Below are 20,039 nucleotides of genomic sequence, written 5' to 3'. Positions count from 1 at the left end.
AGAGAATTCAAAACTAGTGGACATATTTTTAAAGTGAGAAGAGAAAGATTTGAAAAAGGGACCTGAGGAACAATGTTTTCACACAGAGAGTGGTTCATATGCAGAACAAGCAGCCAGAAGAAGTGGTAGATACAGAAATAGCTACAACATTTAAAAAGACATTCAGGCAGGTACATGAATAGGAAAGGTTCAGAGGGATATGGGCCAAACACAGGTAAGTGTGACTAGATTAGTTTGGAAAACCTGTTGTTATGGACCAAAGGGTATGTTTCTATTGTGTACAGTTCTACAATTCTAAGATTTTTGGGAGATCACGTAATTGTGTCAGTGGTCAGGAAGTCAACTCTTTAATCACACAGGAGTTAGACTAGATGTCATACTTAATATCTTTTCCTGGATAGCTATTCAAGTAGGTGTCAGAACTTGCACAAGTCTTTGGCTGTAGCCCAGAGTTACAGGCTCCTGCGGACAGTGACATGTAGAAGGGAAATTGCCCATTAAAAAGTTTAAAATTCATGGATAATTCCCATCAAAGTCCATGCTTCAGATCCTTCCCAAGATCTAAATGTTCATCTTAGGTCACAAGGTCTGGACCAACATATTGTCACCTGTAAAACCTTTCAGAGTCCCTCAGCTCACTCTCAATCCCTAACTATCAGAATTACCCTCTCAGACACGAACAATCAAGGCCATAAAGTTTGCTTTTTGCTATTTCTTCTTAAATTCCAATCTCTATTAAAATGGGATAACATAACCCACCCACCTGGCAGTTCTGGTCACCCTGGGGCATACAGGCCGAATGCAGGCAAGTGGGCCTGGTTTGGGAACATGGTCGGTGTGGACTAACTGGACTGAAGCATCTATTTCTGTGCTGTGTGGCTCAATGACTCAAGAGCTAGACAAAGAATATTATCAGAGCTAAGGGCCTCGGTAGCTGAATGGACAGCAACTAACTGCACAGCAATCAAAACTTAGGATGCAAGGGAGGCCAATATTCAGGCAGTGCAGATACCTCAGATGTATTATTGGAGTAGGACCCTAACCCCATTTATATCTCAGTCTCTGGCACTGATGTGCTTCACTTCGATCAGTGGAACTTCCTATTCAAATCTGTAAGAATCACGCAACTGGTAAAACAAAACAAATTGAGAGTTTGTCTAAATACCTTAACTTCTTGCACTTTATCAGTTTTATCTAATTCAATCCGAAGCTGTCGCTCCATGTTGGAGGTGGCTGCACTCATAGTCGCAATCGTTAAGTCACGCTGGTGCAGTTCAGTGGTCAATTGGGCAATCTCCAATTTCATTCCCTTCAGTTCAGAGTGGCGCTGCTGTTCAAGAGAACTCAACTGATCCCTAAGCTGTTACAAAAAGAAAAGACTGAATTCAAAGTCTACTCAGAGCAGTCATTACAGGAGCTCCATCAGCTCTTCCTGGTGCTCCCACGGTCAGATATCCTCCCAATGCGCACTCAACACTTACTGAACCTGTTTCAGACACACCATAATGATGTAACCACTGATAATGGACCAAAGAATTGATGTCTTCTACAACAAATTAAACAATTTAGCGCCTTCTTTTTTGTTTTCCCTTGCATATTGGACATCTATATATGGTGGCCAATGGAATTCAGTGATCAGAGATAATGGGAACTGCAGATGCTGGAGAATCCAAAACAACAAAGTGTGAAGCTGGATGAACACAGCAGGCCAAGCAGCATCTCAGGAGCACAAAAGCTGACGTTTTGGGCCTAGGCCCTTCATCAGAGAGGGGGATGGGGAGAGGGCTCTGAAATAAATAGGGAGAGAGGGGGAGGCGGACCGAAGATGGATAGACGAGAAGATAGGTGGAGAGGGGAGTATAGGTGGCGAGGTTCGGAGGGGATAGGTCAGTCCGGGGAGGACGGACAGGTCAAGGAGGCGGGATGAGGTTAGTAGATGGGAAATGGAGGTGCGGCATGAGGTGGGAGGAGGAGATAGGTGAGAGGAAGAACAGGTTAGGGAAGCGGGGACAGGCTGGGCTGGTTTTGGGAAGCAGCATCTCCAGCTGCCGTCGTGACATTAACTACCTCAACCTCTCCACCCCTCTCAGCCACTCCAACCTCTCCCCTGCAGAACGGGCAGCCCTCCGCTCCCACCCCAACCTCACCATCAAACCCGCAGACAAGGGATGCGCAGTTGTAGTATGGCGCACTGACTTCTACATCGCCGAGGCCAAACGTCAACTCTCAGACGTCTCCTCCTACCGCCCCCTTGATCATGACCCTACCCCCGAGCACCAAACCATCATCTCCAATACCATCCATGACCTCATCACCCGAGGTGACCTCCCACCCGCAGCCTCCAACCTCATTGTTCCCCAATCCCGTACCGCCCATTTCTATCTCCTTCCCAAAATCCACAAACTCGCCTGCCCTGGCTGACCTATTGTCTCCACCTGCTCCTGCCCCACCGAACTCATCTTCACCTATGTGGACTCCATTTTCTCCCCCTTGGTCCAGGAACTCCCCGCCTACGTCCGTGACACCATCCACGCCCTCCACCTCCTCCAGACCTTCTAATTCCCTGATCCCCAACACCTCATTTTCACCATGGACGTCCAATCCCTATACACCTGCATTCCTCATGCAGATGGCCTCAAGGCTGTCCGCTTCTTCCTGTCCCGGGGGCCCGACCAGACCCCCTCCACTGACACCCTCAGCCGTCTAGCCAAACTCGGCCTCACCCTCAACTTTTCTTTCGATTCCTCCCACTTCCTACAGACAAAGGGGGTGGCCATGGGTACCTGCATGGGCCCAAGCTATGCCTGCCTCTTTGTAGGTTACATGGAACAGTCCCTCTTCCGCACCAACACTGGCCCCAAACTCCACCTCTTCCTCCATTACATTGATGACTATATTGGCGCCACCTCTTGCTCCCACGAGGAGCTCGAACAGTTCATCCACTTCACCAACACCTTTCACCCCAACCTCAAGTTCACCTGGGCCAATTCCAACACATCCCTCACCTTCCTGGGCACCTGTCTCCATCTCAGGCAATCAGCCAGAAACTGATGTCCATTTCAAGCCCACCGACTCCCACAGCTACCTAGAATACACCTCCTCCCTCCCACCCACCCTCCTGCAAAAATTCCATCCCCTATTCCCAATTCCTTTGCCTCCGCCGCATCTACTCCCAGAATGAGGCGTTCCACTCCCGCACATCACAAGGTGTTTGCGTTCAAAGACAACAACATCCCCTCCGCAGTGATCGAGAACATTTTTGACCGTGTCTCTCGCGTTTCCCGCAACACATCCCTCACACCCCTCCCCCGCAATAACCGCCCTAAGAGAATACCCCTCGTCCTCACATACCACCCCACCTACCTCCAGATACAACGCATCATCCTCCCAACACTTCTGCCATCTACAATCCAACCCCACCACCCAAGACATTTTTCCATCCCCACCCTTGTCTGCCTTCCGGAGAGACCACTCTCTCCGTGACTCCCTTGGCCACTCCACACTCCCCTCCAACCCCACCACACCCAGAACCTTCCCCTGCAACCGCAGGAAGTGCTACATTTGCCCCCACACCTCCTCCCTCACCCCCATCCCAGGCCCCAAGATGACTTTCCATATTAAGCAGGTGTTCACCTGCCCATCTGCCAATGCAGTATATTGTATCCACTGTACTCGTTGTGGCTTCCTCTACATTGGGGAAACCAAGCGGAGGCTTGGGGACCACTTTGCAGAACACCTCCACTCGGTTCGCAATAAACAACTGCACCTCCCAGGCGTGAACCATTTTAACTCCCCCCTCCCATTCTCTAGACGGCATGTCCATCCTGGGCCTTCTGCAGTGCCACAATGATGCCACCTGAAGGTTGCAGGCACAGCAACTCATATTCAGCTTGGGAACTCTGCAGCCCAATGGTATAAATGTGGACTTCATAAGCTTCAAAATCTCCCCTTGCCCCATTGCATCCCAAAACCAGCCCAGCTCGTCCCCGCCTCCCTAACCTGTTCTTCCTTTCACCCATCCCTTCCTCCCACCTCAAGCCTCCATTTCCCACCTACTAACCTCATCCCACTTCCTTGACCTGTCCGTCCTCTCCGGACTGACCTATCCCCTCCCCACCTCCCCATCTATACTCCCCTCTTCACCTATCTTCTCCTCTATCCACCTTTGGTCCACCTCCCCCCCTCTCCCTATTTATTTCAGAATCCTCTCCCCATCCCCCTCTCTGATGAAGGGTCTAGGCCCGAAACGTCATCTTTTGTGCTCCTGAGACGCTGCTTGGCCTGCTGTGCTCATCCAGCTTGACACTTTGTTGTCTGGAATTCAGTGAGTTTTCCATTTCTAGCCTGGACGGACACAGAGTTTTAAAACAAATCAGAAAAAGAAAAATGAAGAAACCAAGCTTTTTGTTGAACAGTTTCATTTAAATCCCTGGCATTTCAACTGGACTGTGCAATTTGCATTAATTCAAATCATCTAAAATCAGTCAAGTTAATTCCAAAAAATCACTGAACTTCAACTCAAATTATCCCAGTGCAAATCAAATTTTCACAGCCTTTTGTACTAGTTTAAGAAAATATTGCTGACAACTGTCAGCTCTCCTCATAAAAGTGGTTGTGCCTCAAATTAAATTAAACATCACAGCATGTTTCCATTAATTATACCCTGTCATGTAGTATACAGTAACATTTGCAGTAGTGATCTAGCAATCTGGACTAATTGTCCAGAGACGTCAATTCAAATCCCACATCAGAAGTTGAAGAAGTTAAATTCAACTATGTGCCTCTGAACTAAAAAGCTCTAATCAGTAATGGTAGCCAGGCTGATTTACTGCAACTAATGGTCTCCTATTGCCTTATTTATTAAAGTCTCAAAAGAATAAATTAAAATGGAATTTGAATTCTGACACATGAAACTTATATGATAGAGAGAAATGCATTGATGAAACAGTGGAAGATGGTTGGGCTGCATTCACCTTCAGCTGTTTCAACTGCCGTCCTTAATCATGTGACTCCAGTGTCAGACTCTCAATCGCTCCTGAAAATGTCAAACCACATGGTTGCATTCAAGACAACAGCTCATCATTACCTTCTTGAGGGTAATTAGGGATGGGCAAAACATGTAGGCCTTACCAGCGATGCCCACATCTCTCAAATAAAACTTTTGATTGAATTAGTCATCAGGCAACTTTCTGTCATCTGTGATTGTTTTAAGAGCTTCATTCTGTGTGGGTGTTTCTGGTGGAGGATCAGACGTCGGAGCAGACACAAAGATACAACTAGGCAATCTTTAAAAACATTTAAATATATGTTTCAAATTACTAAGAAATAATTTATTGTATTACACTTTACAGAAGCAATGGAAGTATTTTTCAATATTTAAACTCAGCCAAGGAATGACAGAAGGACTGACTAATATTCTTGTGATAAACCTATTTAATATTAATCAAATCTCATAAGTTAATCGCTCAAGTTTATTATGTAGACATTTTAAACTATGTTTGAAAAAAAATAAGTGCTAAAATGCTGTCCTGCAAAGTTGGATTAGAGAAAGGCAAATCACAGGAAAGTGTGAGGGAAACGGGGATATATTTGTAAGGGAGTTCAGCTTTGCTAATATTAACTAGGAGCACGTTAATACCTTAAAGGTTTAGGCAGGGTGGAATTTTTAAAGAGCATCCAGTAAAACTTTTTTGTGCATGTACGACTAGAGATAGGGCAATGCTAGACCTAACCATGGGGAATGAAGCCGCTTCAGTGGTGGGCACGGATTTTCAAATAGTGATCCTAAGTCTGTAAGTTTCAAAGCCACTATGGAAAGGGAGGAAGATAGTGCCGAAGTTAATTATCTGAATAGGAGGAAGGCAATTTTAATATCAGGATCTGGCAATCATAGACAAGGAACAGCAACTTGCAAGAAGTCTACATTTGGAAAGCAAGGGTCTTTTAAAAATAATAAAATCAGAATTCAGGACCAGCATGTTTCTCTAAGAGTGAAGGGCAAGGGAAGTAAGTCCAGTAAACCTGAAAGTCGAGGGACATTGAAAGTTGATGAAGACAAAGGAGGAAGTGTACGTTCTGTACAGTGCATTAAAAATGGGGGAAACCCTTCAAAATAGGAAAGGATTTAAGGTTTCTTAAAAAGGAAATTAGGGGGACAAAGAGCAGCCTCTAAATAACTTTGGCAGATAGGATCAAAGAAAATCCTAAGGTGTTTTAGCCAGGCAAAGAGTCAGACCTATTGGAAGACCAAATGAGAACCAGTACGTAGGGCTAGTGGACATGGGTGAGATCTTAAAGGAATACTTATCGTCTATTTTCACACTTTATAAAGCAAAGGAGATGATTATACTGGACAGGCTGCAGAGGAGATTCACCAGGTTGTTGACTGGAATGAAAAATCTCAGTTATGACGGGAGGGTGGATTCATCTTCCTCAAAGCACAGGAGGCTGAGGCATTGTCCAATTGAGGCATACAAAATTATGAGAGGCACAGACAGACTGGATCATGAGCATTTCTTCCCCTTGGCAGACATGTCTAAGACCAAGAGGTTTAAGATGAGAAGTAAGTGATTTAGAGGACATCAGAGAGAAAAAAAAATCACCCAGCAGGTGTCAGAAATATGGAACGTGCTGCCTGAGGCGATAGGGAAGCAGGTACTCTCACAATATTTAAGAAGCATTTGGAGAAGTACTTCAATGACAGGGCATAGTAGGCTATGGACCAAGTGCAGGTAAATGTGACTAGTGTAGGTTGTTGTTTGTTGGCCAGCATAGACACAGTGAGCTGAAGGATTGTTCTGTGCTGAATGATTCCACGACTGTATGGCAGATTTTCTTAGGACATGTGCAAATGAGCTTGTGATAACATGGTCAAAATTTGCTTGGACCAAAGTCAACCATGATGTGCTGCAATATACTCACAAACCACAAATTGTGCCTTATTGTGGACTGTCAATTCATCCTTCAAACATGTGACCTTTAGCATGTGGAAGGACAAGGTCAGCAGATACATGGGGACATTGTCATCTGCAGGTTTCCTTCCAGAGCTTCTCACCAACTTGACTCTGAACAATTATTACTGCTCTTTTATTGTTGCTGGGTCAAAATTTTGGAACTGAATTCTGAACAGCACCGTCTCTACGCCCAAAGAGTTGTTCAAGAAGTCAATTCACGACTACTTTCCCCAAACAAATAAGGCATAGGTAATAAAATACTGTCCCAGCCAGTGAAACCCATATCGCACAAGCAGATAAAACATTCTAAGATAAAATCATTACACCCAAATGCTGCCACTTTGCTAGTGTCTCAAATAAACTGGACTACAAATTTCCCCAGCTGTTATTTATTAATGTAACAAGCTCCTGATGTAGGTGAGAAGCATAATCAAGATGTGAAGGTTGAATGTTTTTCCTCAGTGAAGAAAATACAGAAAAAGGTCAATCCAATTTCACATCAGGCACCCAGTGAGAAGATGGTTAAAGAATGTCAATGTTAGTCATCTGGAAGCAGGATGCATGTCATATTTTTGGTGCAGAGTTAAGGTAGGGTGGAATTAACACAAGATCAATTATATGGTCTAAACCGTTAGCTCATCATTTTGAGGTAGCTGAGAGATTAGCTTTAGCATCTAGAGCTGTAGGTGAGGAAGAAATTTGATAGTGTTACTGCACCTAATCCAATTTCGCTGAGTCCTGCTGGAATTTGATGTGATTAGCAAACTGTAATACCTCCCTCCCCACTCTAAGGTTAGGTTGCCGTTTCCAATGTACAGGATTATTCAGGAGATACCAGAGTCTGTTAAGTGTAGGATCAGAAGTAAGCCATTCAGCCCCTCAAGGTCCAATCCGTTCTATTCATGCCAAAGCTGACTGTCACAGCCTTCAGAAGCAAGAGGAATAAAATCAGTTGACAGAGTTTCAGAGAAGGGCAACTCTGAATTTGAGTGACATCGAGGTGCATCAAGGCGTACAAGCCATCAACGGAAGGGCGGCTTCTCAGAGTTGAGGACAGGCGTAATAGTAAAATGATAGCAATGAAAGGAGAAATGCCAATTTCTGCAATAGTTGTTAGTGAAGTAATAAACAGAAACTGGGGAGTTATATAGCATAAAAACAAGTGATTTATTCTAACCAACTAAATAAAAAGAATTAGCAATTAATGCAACTGAAGAAGAAGGAAGGCACTGTAGTATCTAATATTCATTCTGTACCTTTTTAATGTCCATTTTGCTTTTACTGTGCTCATCTTCCATTTGCTTCAGTTCTTCATCTTTTTTGCAAATTTCTCCAGACAGAAGTGTGCAGCGGTCATTCGATGAATCTAAACTGATAGAAGTGTCCTTTTTTTTAAAATGCATACCAAGAAACTAGCTGCGCTACAATTAACCTAACTGCTTCTCCTCTAAAATTTACAGTACTCTATTCAGCCAGACCAATAATAGAATTTAAAACAAAAACAGAAATTACTAGAGAGACTCAGTATGTCTGGTAGAGACAGCAGAGTTAAAGTTTTGAGTCCAGTGACCCTACTTTCAGAGCTGGTATTAGCTTGGAAATGATGGTGTATATGCTGAAGATTAGGGTTGGCTGGATGCGTGCGTGAGAGTCACTGACAGAGTCATAGAGACATAGTTAGAGAGGTTGGGGACGAGGAAGACAGAGAGAGACACATGGAGGGGGTGGGGGGGAAGATGTGAAAAACGGGGAGAGGGAGGGAGGGACCAAGGGAAGAGAGAAAGAGAGAAAATGACAGAGTAAGTGAGTAGGTGGGTAGATGAAGATGGAACCGAGACAGCAACACGGTGGCTCAGTGGTTAGCACTGCAGTCTCACAGCGCCAGGGACCTGGGTTCAATACCAGCCTCAGGCAACTGTCTGTGTGGATGTTGCACATTCTACCTGAGAGAGGATGACAGCGCGGTTGAGTGCGAGGGTGACAGCGCGGATGAGAGAGAGGGTGAGAGCGAGCGAGGGGGGGGGGAAGGCGCGCGCGCGCGAGTGAGAAGGGGGGGAAGGCGCGCGAGCGCGAGCGAGAAGGGGGGAAGGCACGGGCGCGCGCGAGCAAGAAGGGGGGGAAGGCGCGAGCGCGAGAGCGAGAGCGAGAAGGGGGGGAGGCGCGCACGCGTGAGCGAGAAGGGGGGGAGGCGCGCACGCGCGCGAGCGAGATGGGGGGAAGGCGCGTGCGCGCGAATGAGAAGGGGGGAAGGCACGCGCGCGCAAGCACGAACGAGAAGGGGGGAAGGCGCGCATGCGCGCGAGCGAGAAGGGGGGGAGGCGCGCAAGAGCGAGAAGGGGGGAGGCGCGCAAGAGCGAGAAGGGGGGAGGCGCAGGCGCGCGCTAGCGAGAAGGGGGGAAGGCGCGCGCTAGCGAGAAGGGGGGAAGGCGCGCGCGCGCGAGCGAGAAGAGGGGGAGGCGCGCGCACACGAGCGAGAAGGGGGGAAGGCGCGCGCGCGAGAGCGAGAAGGGGGGGAAGGCGCGCGGGCGAGAGCGAGAAGGGGGGGAAGGCGCGCGCGCGAGAGCGAGAAGGGGGGGAGGCGCGCGCGCGCGAGCGAGGAGGGGGGGAGGCGCGCGCGCGCGAGCGAGGAGGGGGGAAGGCGCGCGCGCGCGAGCAAGGAGGGGGGAAGGCGCGCGCGCGCGAGCAACGAGGGGGGAAGGCGCGCGCGCGCGAGCAAGGAGGGGGGAAGGCGCGCGTGCGCGAGCGAGAAGGGGGGGAGGCGCGCAAGAGCGAGGGGGGGGAGGCGCGCGCGCAAGAGCGAGAAGTGGGGGAAAGCACGCGCGAGAGCGAGAAGGGGGGGAAGGGGCACGCGCGAGCGAGAAGGGGGGGAAGGCGCGTGCGCGCGAGTGAGAAGGGGGGAAGGCGCGCGCGCGAGAGCGAGAAGGGGGGGAAAGGCGCGCGCGCGAGCGAGAAGGGGGGAAGGCGCGCGAGAGCGAAAAGGGGGGAAGGCACGCGCGCGCGCGAGCGAGAACGGGGGGAAGGCGCGCGCGCGAGAATGAGATGGGGGGGAAGGCGCGCGCGCGCAAATGAGAAGGGGGGGAAGGCGCGCACGCAAGCACGAACGAGAAGGGGGGAAGGCGCGGGCGCGCGCGCGAGCGAGAAGGCGGGAGGCGCGCGTGCGAGCGAGAAGGGGGGGAAGGCGCGCGCGCGCGCGAACGAGAAGGGGGGGAAGGCACGCGCACGCAAGCACGAACGAGAAGGGGGGAAGGCGCGGGCGCGCGAGCGAGAAGGGGGGGAAGGCACGTGCGCGCGAGCGAGAAGGGGGGAAGGCGTGCGGGCGCACGAGCGAGAAGTGGGGGAAGGCGCGTGCGCGCGAGCGAGAAGGGGGGAAGGCGCCCGCGCGCGAGAGCGAGAAGGGGGGGAAGGCGCGCGCGCGCGAGCGAGCAAGCGAGAAGGGGGGGAAGGCGCGCGCGAGTGAGAAGGGGGGGAAGGCACGCGCGCGCGCGAGTGAGAAGGGGGGGAAGGCACGCGCGCGCGCGAGCGAGAAGGGGGGGAAGGCACGCGCGCGCGCGAGCGAGAAGGGGGGGAAGGCACACGGACGCAAGCACGAACGAGAAGGGGGGAAGGCGCGGGCGCGCGCGCGAGCGAGAAGGGGGGGAAGGCGCGCTCGCGCGAGCACGAACGAGAAGGGGGGAAGGCGCGGGCGCGCGCGCGAGCGAGACGGGGGGGAAGGTGCGCGCGCGCGAGCAAGAAGGGGGGGAGGCGCGCGAGAGCGAGAAGGGGGGGAAGGCACGCGCGCGCGCGAGCGAGAACGGGGGGAAGGCGCGCGCGCGAGAATGAGATGGGGGGGAAGGCGCGCGCGCGCAAATGAGAAGGGGGGGAAGGCGCGCACGCAAGCACGAACGAGAAGGGGGGAAGGCGCGCGTGCGCGAGCGACAAGGTGGGGAAGGCACGCGTGCGCGCGAGCGAGAAGGCGGGGAAGGCGCGCGCGCGTGAATGAGAAGGGGGGGAAGGCACGCGCACGCAAGCACGAACGAGAAGGGGGGAAGGCGCGGGCGCGCGCGCGCAAGCACGAACGAGAAGGGGGGAAGCGCGCGCGCGCGAGCGACAAGGGGGGAAGGCACGCGCGCGCGCGAGCGAGAAGGGGGGGGAAGGCGCGCGTGCGTGAATGAGAAGGGGGGAAGGCACGCGCATGCAAGCACGAACGAGAAGGGGGGAAGGCGCGGGCGCGCGCGCGAGCGAGAAGGGGGGGAAGGCACGTGCGCGCGAGCGAGAAGGGGGGAAGGCGTGCGGGCGCACGAGCGAGAAGTGGGGGAAGGCGCGTGCGCGCGAGCGAGAAGGGGGGAAGGCGCCCGCGCGCGAGAGCGAGAAGGGGGGGAAGGCGCGCGCGCGCGAGCGAGCAAGCGAGAAGGGGGGGAAGGCGCGCGCGAGTGAGAAGGGGGGGAAGGCACGCGCGCGCGCGAGCGAGAAGGGGGGGAAGGCACACGGACGCAAGCACGAACGAGAAGGGGGGAAGGCGCGGGCGCGCGCGCGAGCGAGAAGGGGGGGAAGGCGCACGCGCGCGAGCACGAACGAGAAGGGGGGAAGGCGCGGGCGCGCGCGCGAGCGAGCAAGAAGGGGGGAGGCGCGCGAGAGCGAGAAGGGGGTAAGGCACGCGCGCGTGCGAGCGAGAACGGGGGGAAGGCGTGCGCGCGAGAATGAGAAGGGGGGAAGGCGCGCGCGCGCAAATGAGAAGGGGGGAAGGCGCGCACGCAAGCACGAACGAGAAGGGGGGAAGGCGCGTGCGCGCGAGCGACAAGGTGGGGAAGGCACGCGCGCGCGCGAGCGAGAATGCGGGGAAGGCGCGTGCGCGTGAATGAGAAGGGGGGGAAGGCACGCGCACGCAAGCACGAACGAGAAGGGGGGAAGGCGCGGGCGCGCGCGCGAGCGAGAAGGGGGGGGAAGTCGCGCGCGCGCGAACGAGAAGGGGGGAAGGCACGCGCGCGCAAGCACGAACGAGAAGGGGGGAAGGCGCGCGCGCGCGAGCGACAAGGGGGGGAAGGCACGCGCGCGCGTGAATGAGAAGGGGGGAAGGCACGCGCACGGGAGCGACAAGGGGGGAAGGGGCGCGCGAGCGAGGGGGGGGAAGGCGCGCGCGCGAGCGAGGGGGGGAAGGCGCGCGCGCGAGCGAGGGGGGGAAGGCGCGCGCGCGAGCGAGCGAGAAGGGGGGGAAGGCGCGCGCGCGCGAGCGAGCGAGAAGGGGGGGAAGGCGCGCGAGCGAGAAGGGGGGAAGGCGCGAGCGCGCGAGCGAGGGAGGGAGAAGGGGGGGAAGGCGCGCGCGCGTGAATGAGAAGGGGGGGAAGGCACGCGCACGCAAGCACGAACGAGAAGGGGGGAAGGCGCGGGCGCGCGCGCGAGCAAGAAGGGGGGAGGCGCGCGCGCGAGCGAGAAGGGGGGAAGGCGCGCGCGCTGCGAACGAGAAGAGGGGAAGGCACGTGCGCGTGCGCGAGCGAGAAGGGGGGAAGGCACGCGCTGCGCGCGAGCGAGAAGGGGGGGAAGGCGCGCGCACAGGAGCGACAAGGGGGGGGAGGGGCACGCGAGCGAGGGGGGGAAGGCGCACGCGCGAGCGAGAGGGGGGAAGGCGCGCGCGCGCGAGCGAGCGAGAAGGGGGGGAAGGCGCGCGCGCGCGAGCGAGAAGGGGGGGAAGGCACGCGCGCGCGCGAGCGAGAAGGGCGGGAAGGCACGCGGACGCAAGCACGAACGAGAAGGGGGAAGGCGCGGGCGCGCGCGCGAGCGAGAAGGGGGGGAAGGCGCGCTCGCGCGAGCACGAACGAGAAGGGGGGAAGGCGCGTGCGCGCGCGCGAGCGAGAAGGGGGGGAAGGTGCGCGCGCGCGAGCAAGAAGGGGGGGAGGCGCGCGAGAGCGAGAAGGGGGGGAAGGCACGCGCACGCGCGAGCGAGAACGGGGGAAGGCGCGCGCGCGAGAATGAGAAGGGGGGGAAGGCGCGCGCGCGCAAAAAAGGGGGAGAAGGCGCGCACGCAAGCACGAACGAGAAGGGGGGAAGGCGCGCGCGCGCGAGCGACAAGGTGGGGAAGGCACGCGCGCGCGCGAGCGAGAAGGCGGGAAGGCGCGCGCGCGTGAATGAGAAGGGGGGGAAGGCACGCGCACGCAAGCACGAACGAGAAGGGGGGAAGGCGCGGGCGCGCGCGCGAGCGAGAAGGGGGGAGGCGCGCGTGCGAGCGAGAAGGGGGGGAAGGCGCGCGCGCGCGAACGAGAAGGGGGGGAAGGCACGCGCGCGCAAGCACGAACGAGAAGGGGGGAAGGCGCGCGCGCGCGAGCGACAAGGGGGGAAGGCACGCGCGCGCGCGAGCGAGAAGGGGGGGAAGGAGCGCGCGCGTGAATGAGAAGGGGGGGAAGGCACGCGCACGCAAGCACGAACGAGAAGGGGGGAAGGCGCGGGCGCGCGCGCGAGCGAGAAGGGGGGAGGCGCGCGTGCGAGCGAGAAGGGGGGGAAGGCGCGCGCGCGCGAACGAGAAGGGGGGGAAGGCACGCGCGCGCAAGCACGAACGAGAAGGGGGGAAGGCGCGCGCGCGCGAGCGACAAGGGGGGAAGGCACGCGCGCGCGCGAGCGAGAAGGGGGGGAAGGAGCGCGCGCGTGAATGAGAAGGGGGGGAAGGCACGCGCACGCAAGCACGAACGAGAAGGGGGGAAGGCGCGGGCACGCGCGCGAGCGAGAAGGGGGGGAAGGCACGTGCGCGCGAGCGAGAAGGGGGGGAAGGCGGGCGCGCGCGAGCGAGAAGGGGGGGAAGGCACGTGCGCGCGAGCGAGAAGGGGGGGAAGGCGGGCGCGCGCGAGCGAGAAGGGGGGGAAGGCGCACGCAAGCGAGAAGGGGGAAGGCGCGCGCACGCAAGCACGAACGAGAAGGGGGGAAGGCGCGGGCACGCGCGCGAGCGAGAAGGGGGGGAAGGCACGTGCGCGCGAGCGAGAAGTGGGGGAAGGCGCGTGCGCGCGAGCGAGAAGGGGAGAAGGCGCGCGCGCGCGCGAGCGAGAAGGGGGAGAAGGCGCGAGCGAGAAGGGGGAGAAGGCGCGCGCGCGCTAGCGAGAAGGGGGAGAAGGCGCGCGCGCGCTAGCTAGAAGGGGGGGGAAGGCACGCGCGCGCAAGCACGAACGAGAAGGGGGGAAGGCGCGCGCGCGGGAGCGAGAAGGGGGGGAAGGCGCGCGCGCGAGCGAGAAGGGGGGAAAGGCGTGCGCGCGAGACCGAGAAGGGGGTGAAGGCGTGCGCGCGAGAGCGAGAAGGGGGGAAGGCACGTGCGCGCGAGCGAGAAGGGGGGGGAAGGCGGGCGCGCGCGAGCGAGAAGGGGGGGAAGGCGGGCGCGCGCGAGCGAGAAGGGGGGGAAGGCGGGCGCGTGCGAGCGAGAAGGGGGGGAAGGCGCACGCAAGCGAGAAGGGGGAAGGCGCGCGCGTGAGCGAGAAGGGGGGGGAGGCTCGCGCGCGCGAGCGAGAAGGGGGGGAAGGCGCGCGCGCCCGAGCGAGAATGGGGGGGAAGGCACGTGCGCGCACGAGCGAGAAGGGGGGGAAGGCGCGCGCGAGTGAGCGAGAAGGGGGGGGGAGGCGCGCGCGCGCGCGAGGGGGAAGGCGCGCGCGCGCGAGCGAGGGGGGTGTGGAGGGTGCGCACGAGCAAGCGAAGGGGGGTGGGGGGCAAGTGAGAAGTCTTTCAGCCTGCACCGACACTCGCTGGAGCACTGTAATAAGCCTGTGACAGAGATACTGGCCGCGGTACATGATGGTACGTTGAAGTAACAAGCAGCTTATGGGTCATTTCTGAGGACAGGACAAAAGTATTCCGCAAATCAATCACCCAGAATCTTATATCCAGTGTTGAGGAGATCACGTTTTGAGGAACAAATACAGTAGATTGCTACTTCACCTGGAAGGTGCATTTGGGAACTGGGTCAGTGAAGTGGAAGGAGGTACGAGGAAGGTGCCATGGGGTGTGGGGAGGTACTGGGAATGGAGTGGACCAGAGTGTCCCAAAGCAGATGGTCCCTGTGAAATGCTGACAAGGGTGGCATCTGTTGTGTTGTCACCTTCTACAAGGGGACCTCAGAAATATCCAACCCATTTCCTGCATTTCTGTCCTCATCTCTCCCCTTTCACACAACAACAGGATCCCATGGTCTTCCTTATTTCACCACATCAGCACCCGCACCAAAAGGGTCATCGGTCACCAATTCCATCACCACCAACAAATGGCACCATCAGACACTTATCCCCCTACTCCTTTGCCAGCCTTCTGCAGGGACCATTCTCTCCAAGATACATTGGTTCACACCCCTTCCACTGCCATCATCTCCCACAACTGCAGGATGAAGCACCTGCCCGTTTACCTCCATCCTCCGGACACCTTCTCAATCAAGTCTATTTTACCTGCAGCTCACAATGTGGCATACTCTCGACTTGGCAAGATGAAACAGAGCCACAACAACAGCTTTGTGGAACTCCACAAAAATGACGAATCTTCCAGTTGCATGCCACTTCAACACATCATGTTCCCTGGCCAACACTGCCATCTCAGGCCTGCTGCAGTGCTCCAGCAAAGCTCGGTACGAGACGGGAGAACAGCAAGTCATTTCCCATTTGGGGACCCTGGAGACTTCATGACTCAATATAGCATACAATAATTTTTGAACTTATAAACCTCTTGTCAAGTCCTTTACCCACTCTTACACCCTAGATCCTACCATGACATAGGCTATTTCCAGTACAGCCAACCAATTTTCATCTACATTTAGTCACCATGATCAATTTTTCTCAGTTTACCATTATCCGTTCCTTTATTTGCCAGTCTCTCGCACTCTCTGGGCTCAATCTCCACCTGTCCACTTCCTCCTTTTCCCCCTCCTTCCTCTTACCCACTATCTTCAGCAATTATAAAGCACTTTCTCCTAGCTGCTATTGGTTCTGAAGAAGGGTGACGGGGCTCGCAACACTCTCTCTGCTTTGTCTCCACAGATGCTGCTAAATCTGCTGAGTTTCTTCAACAATGTGTGTTTTTTTGGTTCAGATCTTCAGCATCTGTAGTTCTCTGTTTTATTACAGCAATAGTATCTAATGGCTCTAAGAACCAGAGTTACAATTTTGAAAAAAAGCATTGGATATTGGTGCTTACTACTCGGGTTCAGAGTTGTAACTCACTCCGTTAACTTCCATAAGAAATGGACGGCTTAGGTATCTTGCATTATACACAGCACTAATGAAATCTAGAAGTATAATAACAAAGCTTTCTATCTGTTTTTATAACACTGAAGGTGGTGAGGTAATACTGGACAGTCTGATTAGAATCTAATATTGTTTTATTCCACTGTTGGTGAAATATACAAAGTAGGATTTGAGAGACTCAGTGGTCACAAGTTAGTATTGACTGAAGAACTTGGAATGAAAAAGGGAGGATTGAGTTGCCAAGGTCCATGTTGAAATTAAAAGTATTGGGAGGAGTGGACACAAACAGGTCCTGTTTGCTGAGTGCTGGGAGCTAGGACCTAAAAACTCATTGGTTGGCTGGTGCTGACTGATACAGGGTATAAGCAGATTAAAGGGAAGGATTAGTAGTAGAACAGGAAGAAACAGTACAGAACCCATTTGAACTATCTGAAACAGGCCAGGACCAGATTCTAATAAACAAGTCGGTCACAAGGACTAGCAGGTAGAGGTCAGTTTAAAAAGTTATATTTGTAGAGGTGCTAGATTGGAAACAAACTAAAACAAAAGTTATAGTCAGTACTTCTGGCACCACGAGAAAACAAAAAGATGTAAAGCAGTGAAGCGAGGACAAAGAAACATGAAACGTGTATAAAACAATTCAAGTTGAAGAATCGCTACAGTGTGGAAACAGGCCATTCAGCCCAACAAGACCACACTGACTCTCCGAAAAGCATCCCTTCCAGATCCCCCACCTCAACTTATCTCTGCAAACCTGTATTTCCAATGGCTAATCTACCTAACCTACACATCCCTGGACACCACAGGCAATTTAGCACGGCCAATCCACCTAGTCTGCACATCTTCAAACTGTGGGAGGAAACCAGAGTACCTGGAAGAAACCTGCACAGACACGGGCAGAATGTGCAAACTCCACACTGCAGTCGCAGGAGGCTAGAATTGAACCCAAGTAACCTGGCGCTGTGAGGTAGCAGTGCTAATCACTAAGCCACCATGCCACCCGTGGCCCAATCAAGAACACATTATATAAATACATTAAGCAACAAATGAGTGAACTGCATGTGGAAATTGAACTTAGAACAAATGAATGAAATGGTAATCATACATGCTGTATGACAGTCAGGACGAAGAACGAAATGTACAGATTAGGTTTAGGAGGAAAACAGGAAAAGGCCAGGAGAGTGGGGATGGGGGGGATTACAGATGAAATAATTTTGATTGTAATGAAGTGAATAGATACAGGCTTTATAGGAAGAATAAGAAATAAAAAAGAAAGCAGCACTGTAGTGGTGTTGGCATAGGTGTCCTGGTAGCAGTTGTGAAGTGGTACATTGTATAGATTTAGAAAGAAACAGCTTGCAAAAAACAAGATAGTTTTAAAAAGGCATTTTAATTTCCATACAGATTGGAAGAATGAGACACAAATTAGAAAGGTAGTACATTTTGACAGCCTTCCCTGACCAGTTTTCTGAATAAGACAGCAAGCTAGGTTAGGTTTTGGAAAGAGGAATGAGAAAGGTTTAGTTCCAAATTGTATATTGGGTAATCTTCTAACAGAGATTACAATATGAATGAGTTCAACATGCTATTTGAAAGAAAGAGATGTGAAAATGGTTTTAGATGTAGGTAGAACTGATTTCAACACAAAGCGCTATTAACAGCCCAGAGTAAATGGAGTAAATGTATTCATGGAAAGGTCATCACTAGACTATGTTCAAAAAAGAATTTAATGGAATATAGAGCAGCTTCTACAGCTAAAGGGCAACAGTTCTATTTGCCACAAAAAACACGCACAGATACAGAAGGTGAGAGGGGCAACATTAAACTAAAAGGAAAAACATATAATGCAAAAAATATAAAAAAGAAAGCACAGATCCTGATGAAGGAAAAAGATGCAAAGGGTGACAATGCAAACAACAAAAGCTACAAATAGCGATTATGAAAAGAAACACAGGAGGATATCAATATCCAAAAAAGTTGCAAATAGTTTAGGAATATACAATGTGGCCCAAAGCTGTGTTAACACAAGCAATATCAATGGCAAAAAAAAGAGGGAACTGTGCCAGTATTTAAAGCAGTGCACATGCCCAACATTCCAAGCAAACAAAACAAAGGAGGGGCATATCAGATTCAAATTCATTCATTCAAAAGCAGAATACTGCAGATGCTGTGAATCTAAAAAGCAGAATATAAAAATTAGGAATGCTCAGTCGGTTTGGGTGATGGTCTTTCATGATTTGCTCTGACAAGGCTAAGAAGTGAATATCAAAGCATAATATACTTGAAAGGAAGAATTTTTATAGCTCTTTTAAAAAAAAGAGAAGGGGAATGGGACAAATTAAGTAGATCTTTCACAGTCAACATAGACAAGATTGGGAAAATGACTCTCTTTTGTAATGTATGATTCAATGATTCACTGATGTGCAGATGCTGCAAGTATCTGAACAAAAGCAAGAAAAAGTTTCAGCTATTAACTTGTGCTCATGCCTTCAGTCTCTTTACAAATCTCAAGGTGCTTACCTGTGCTGAAGAAGCAGGAATTCTTCCTTGAAATCCATATCACCTTGCAGGTTTTCTTGGAAATGCACAGGTGCCTGTTGGAGATCAGGCTGTCTGTGAGAAATATCATTACATGGCTTCTCCAGCAAGCTATCTTCTAATGATCTGCTAGGATTCAGAATCAAAAACAATCGTCAAAAAAAATCTCCATGCTTTTATAGAGAGTTATCTGAATTCATAACATGATCATTTCAATTCACCTCACTCTTCCAGCTGGTGAATAAGCATCATTTGTGGAGGTAGGAAAGCAAAGACAGTTCAAAACAAAACTATCCATTGTTTCAAAATATGAAATATTGAACTATAGTTTTTGTTCATGAGTGTATTGCTCACAATATCTCCACTTATTGTCAATGTCAAATTGTCCTTGGCAAGGTGATCCTCCTTCTCGAACAGCCACAATATGTATAGGGTATAGATACACCCACAATGCCATTAAGGAGTTCTAGAATTTTGGGCCAGCGACACTGAAGGAACAACGATGACATACCATCCTGACTTGGAGCTGAGTGGTTTGAAAATGATGCCCCTGTCCTTCTTGGTGGCAGAGGTCATAGGGTTAGGAGATTCTGTCCAAGGAGAAATGCTGAGTTAGTGCCATGCTTTTTGATAACATACACTGCTGTCAACGTGTGCCAATGGTGGAGACAGCAAATGGTGAAGGCACTGAACGTGGTGCTGAACAAATACAACCTGTTTTTTTCCTGAATGATGTTGAGCTTTGAGTCGGAACTTTATTGGAACTGCATTCTGTCAGATAATTGCACAGTATTCTAACATACTCTTGATTTGTGCCTTGTAAATGGTGGGCAGGCATTAAGGAGATAGGACAGAAGTTATTTTCATCAGAATTCCCAGCCTCTGCATTGCTGTTATAGACACAATACTTGGATAGAATAGTGTGGAATGGAATAGAATAGAATACCCTTTATTGTCACATGTAACACAATAGAGAAGTATAGGAGTACAGTGAAACACTTTTACAATGGTTGCCTCTTAATGGTACCATCTTACATACAAGTACCTAGATACAAATCTTACAGTTGTGAAAAAATGGTCTTACACAAACAGAATTAAAGGAAAGCATAAGCATTACTTACAGAGTAGTTAGAACATCGTGAAAAAGGATTTAAATTACAGTCCAATATCAGCTCTCCTCAGATACTAAAGCTGTCTATGAATGGGGTGGATAACAAATGCTGACCCAGCCAGCGAAGCTCTAATCCCGTGACTGAATCAATTATATAAAACATAATCTTGTGTTGTAGCTCAGAAAACTTTACAAATAAATGCAGTTTAATTTGTCAGTCTTCCCTCATTCCCTGCCATGATTTTGCCTGTCTTGTCTTTG

The 20,039-nt window shown here is 52.3% G+C and overlaps 1 protein-coding gene across 8 annotated transcripts in view; it reads right to left on the bottom strand.

The window, feature by feature from the left end:
* Positions 1 to 20,039, bottom strand: part of cep63 (centrosomal protein 63) — a 551,023-nt gene that overhangs the window by 19,873 nt on the left and 511,111 nt on the right. For 5 of the 8 annotated variants that reach the window (XM_059650934.1, XM_048542754.2, XM_059650936.1 and 2 more), the window contains 3 exons: positions 18,650 to 18,796; positions 8,210 to 8,324; positions 1,166 to 1,360 (listed from right to left, as the gene is read on the bottom strand). In XM_059650934.1, coding sequence (XP_059506917.1) covers positions 1,166 to 1,360; positions 8,210 to 8,324; positions 18,650 to 18,796 — 457 coding nt within the window. The remainder of the gene's footprint in view (positions 1 to 1,165; positions 1,361 to 8,209; positions 8,325 to 18,649; positions 18,797 to 20,039) is intronic. The other 3 variants (XM_048542758.2, XM_048542759.2, XM_048542756.2) reach the window with 2 other exon arrangements.

The sequence above is a fragment of the Stegostoma tigrinum genome, chromosome 14, assembly GCF_030684315.1.
Source record: "Stegostoma tigrinum isolate sSteTig4 chromosome 14, sSteTig4.hap1, whole genome shotgun sequence".
In the NCBI taxonomy this organism is placed as follows: domain Eukaryota; kingdom Metazoa; phylum Chordata; class Chondrichthyes; order Orectolobiformes; family Stegostomatidae; genus Stegostoma; species Stegostoma tigrinum.
This window is presented reverse-complemented; position numbering and strand designations above follow the sequence as displayed.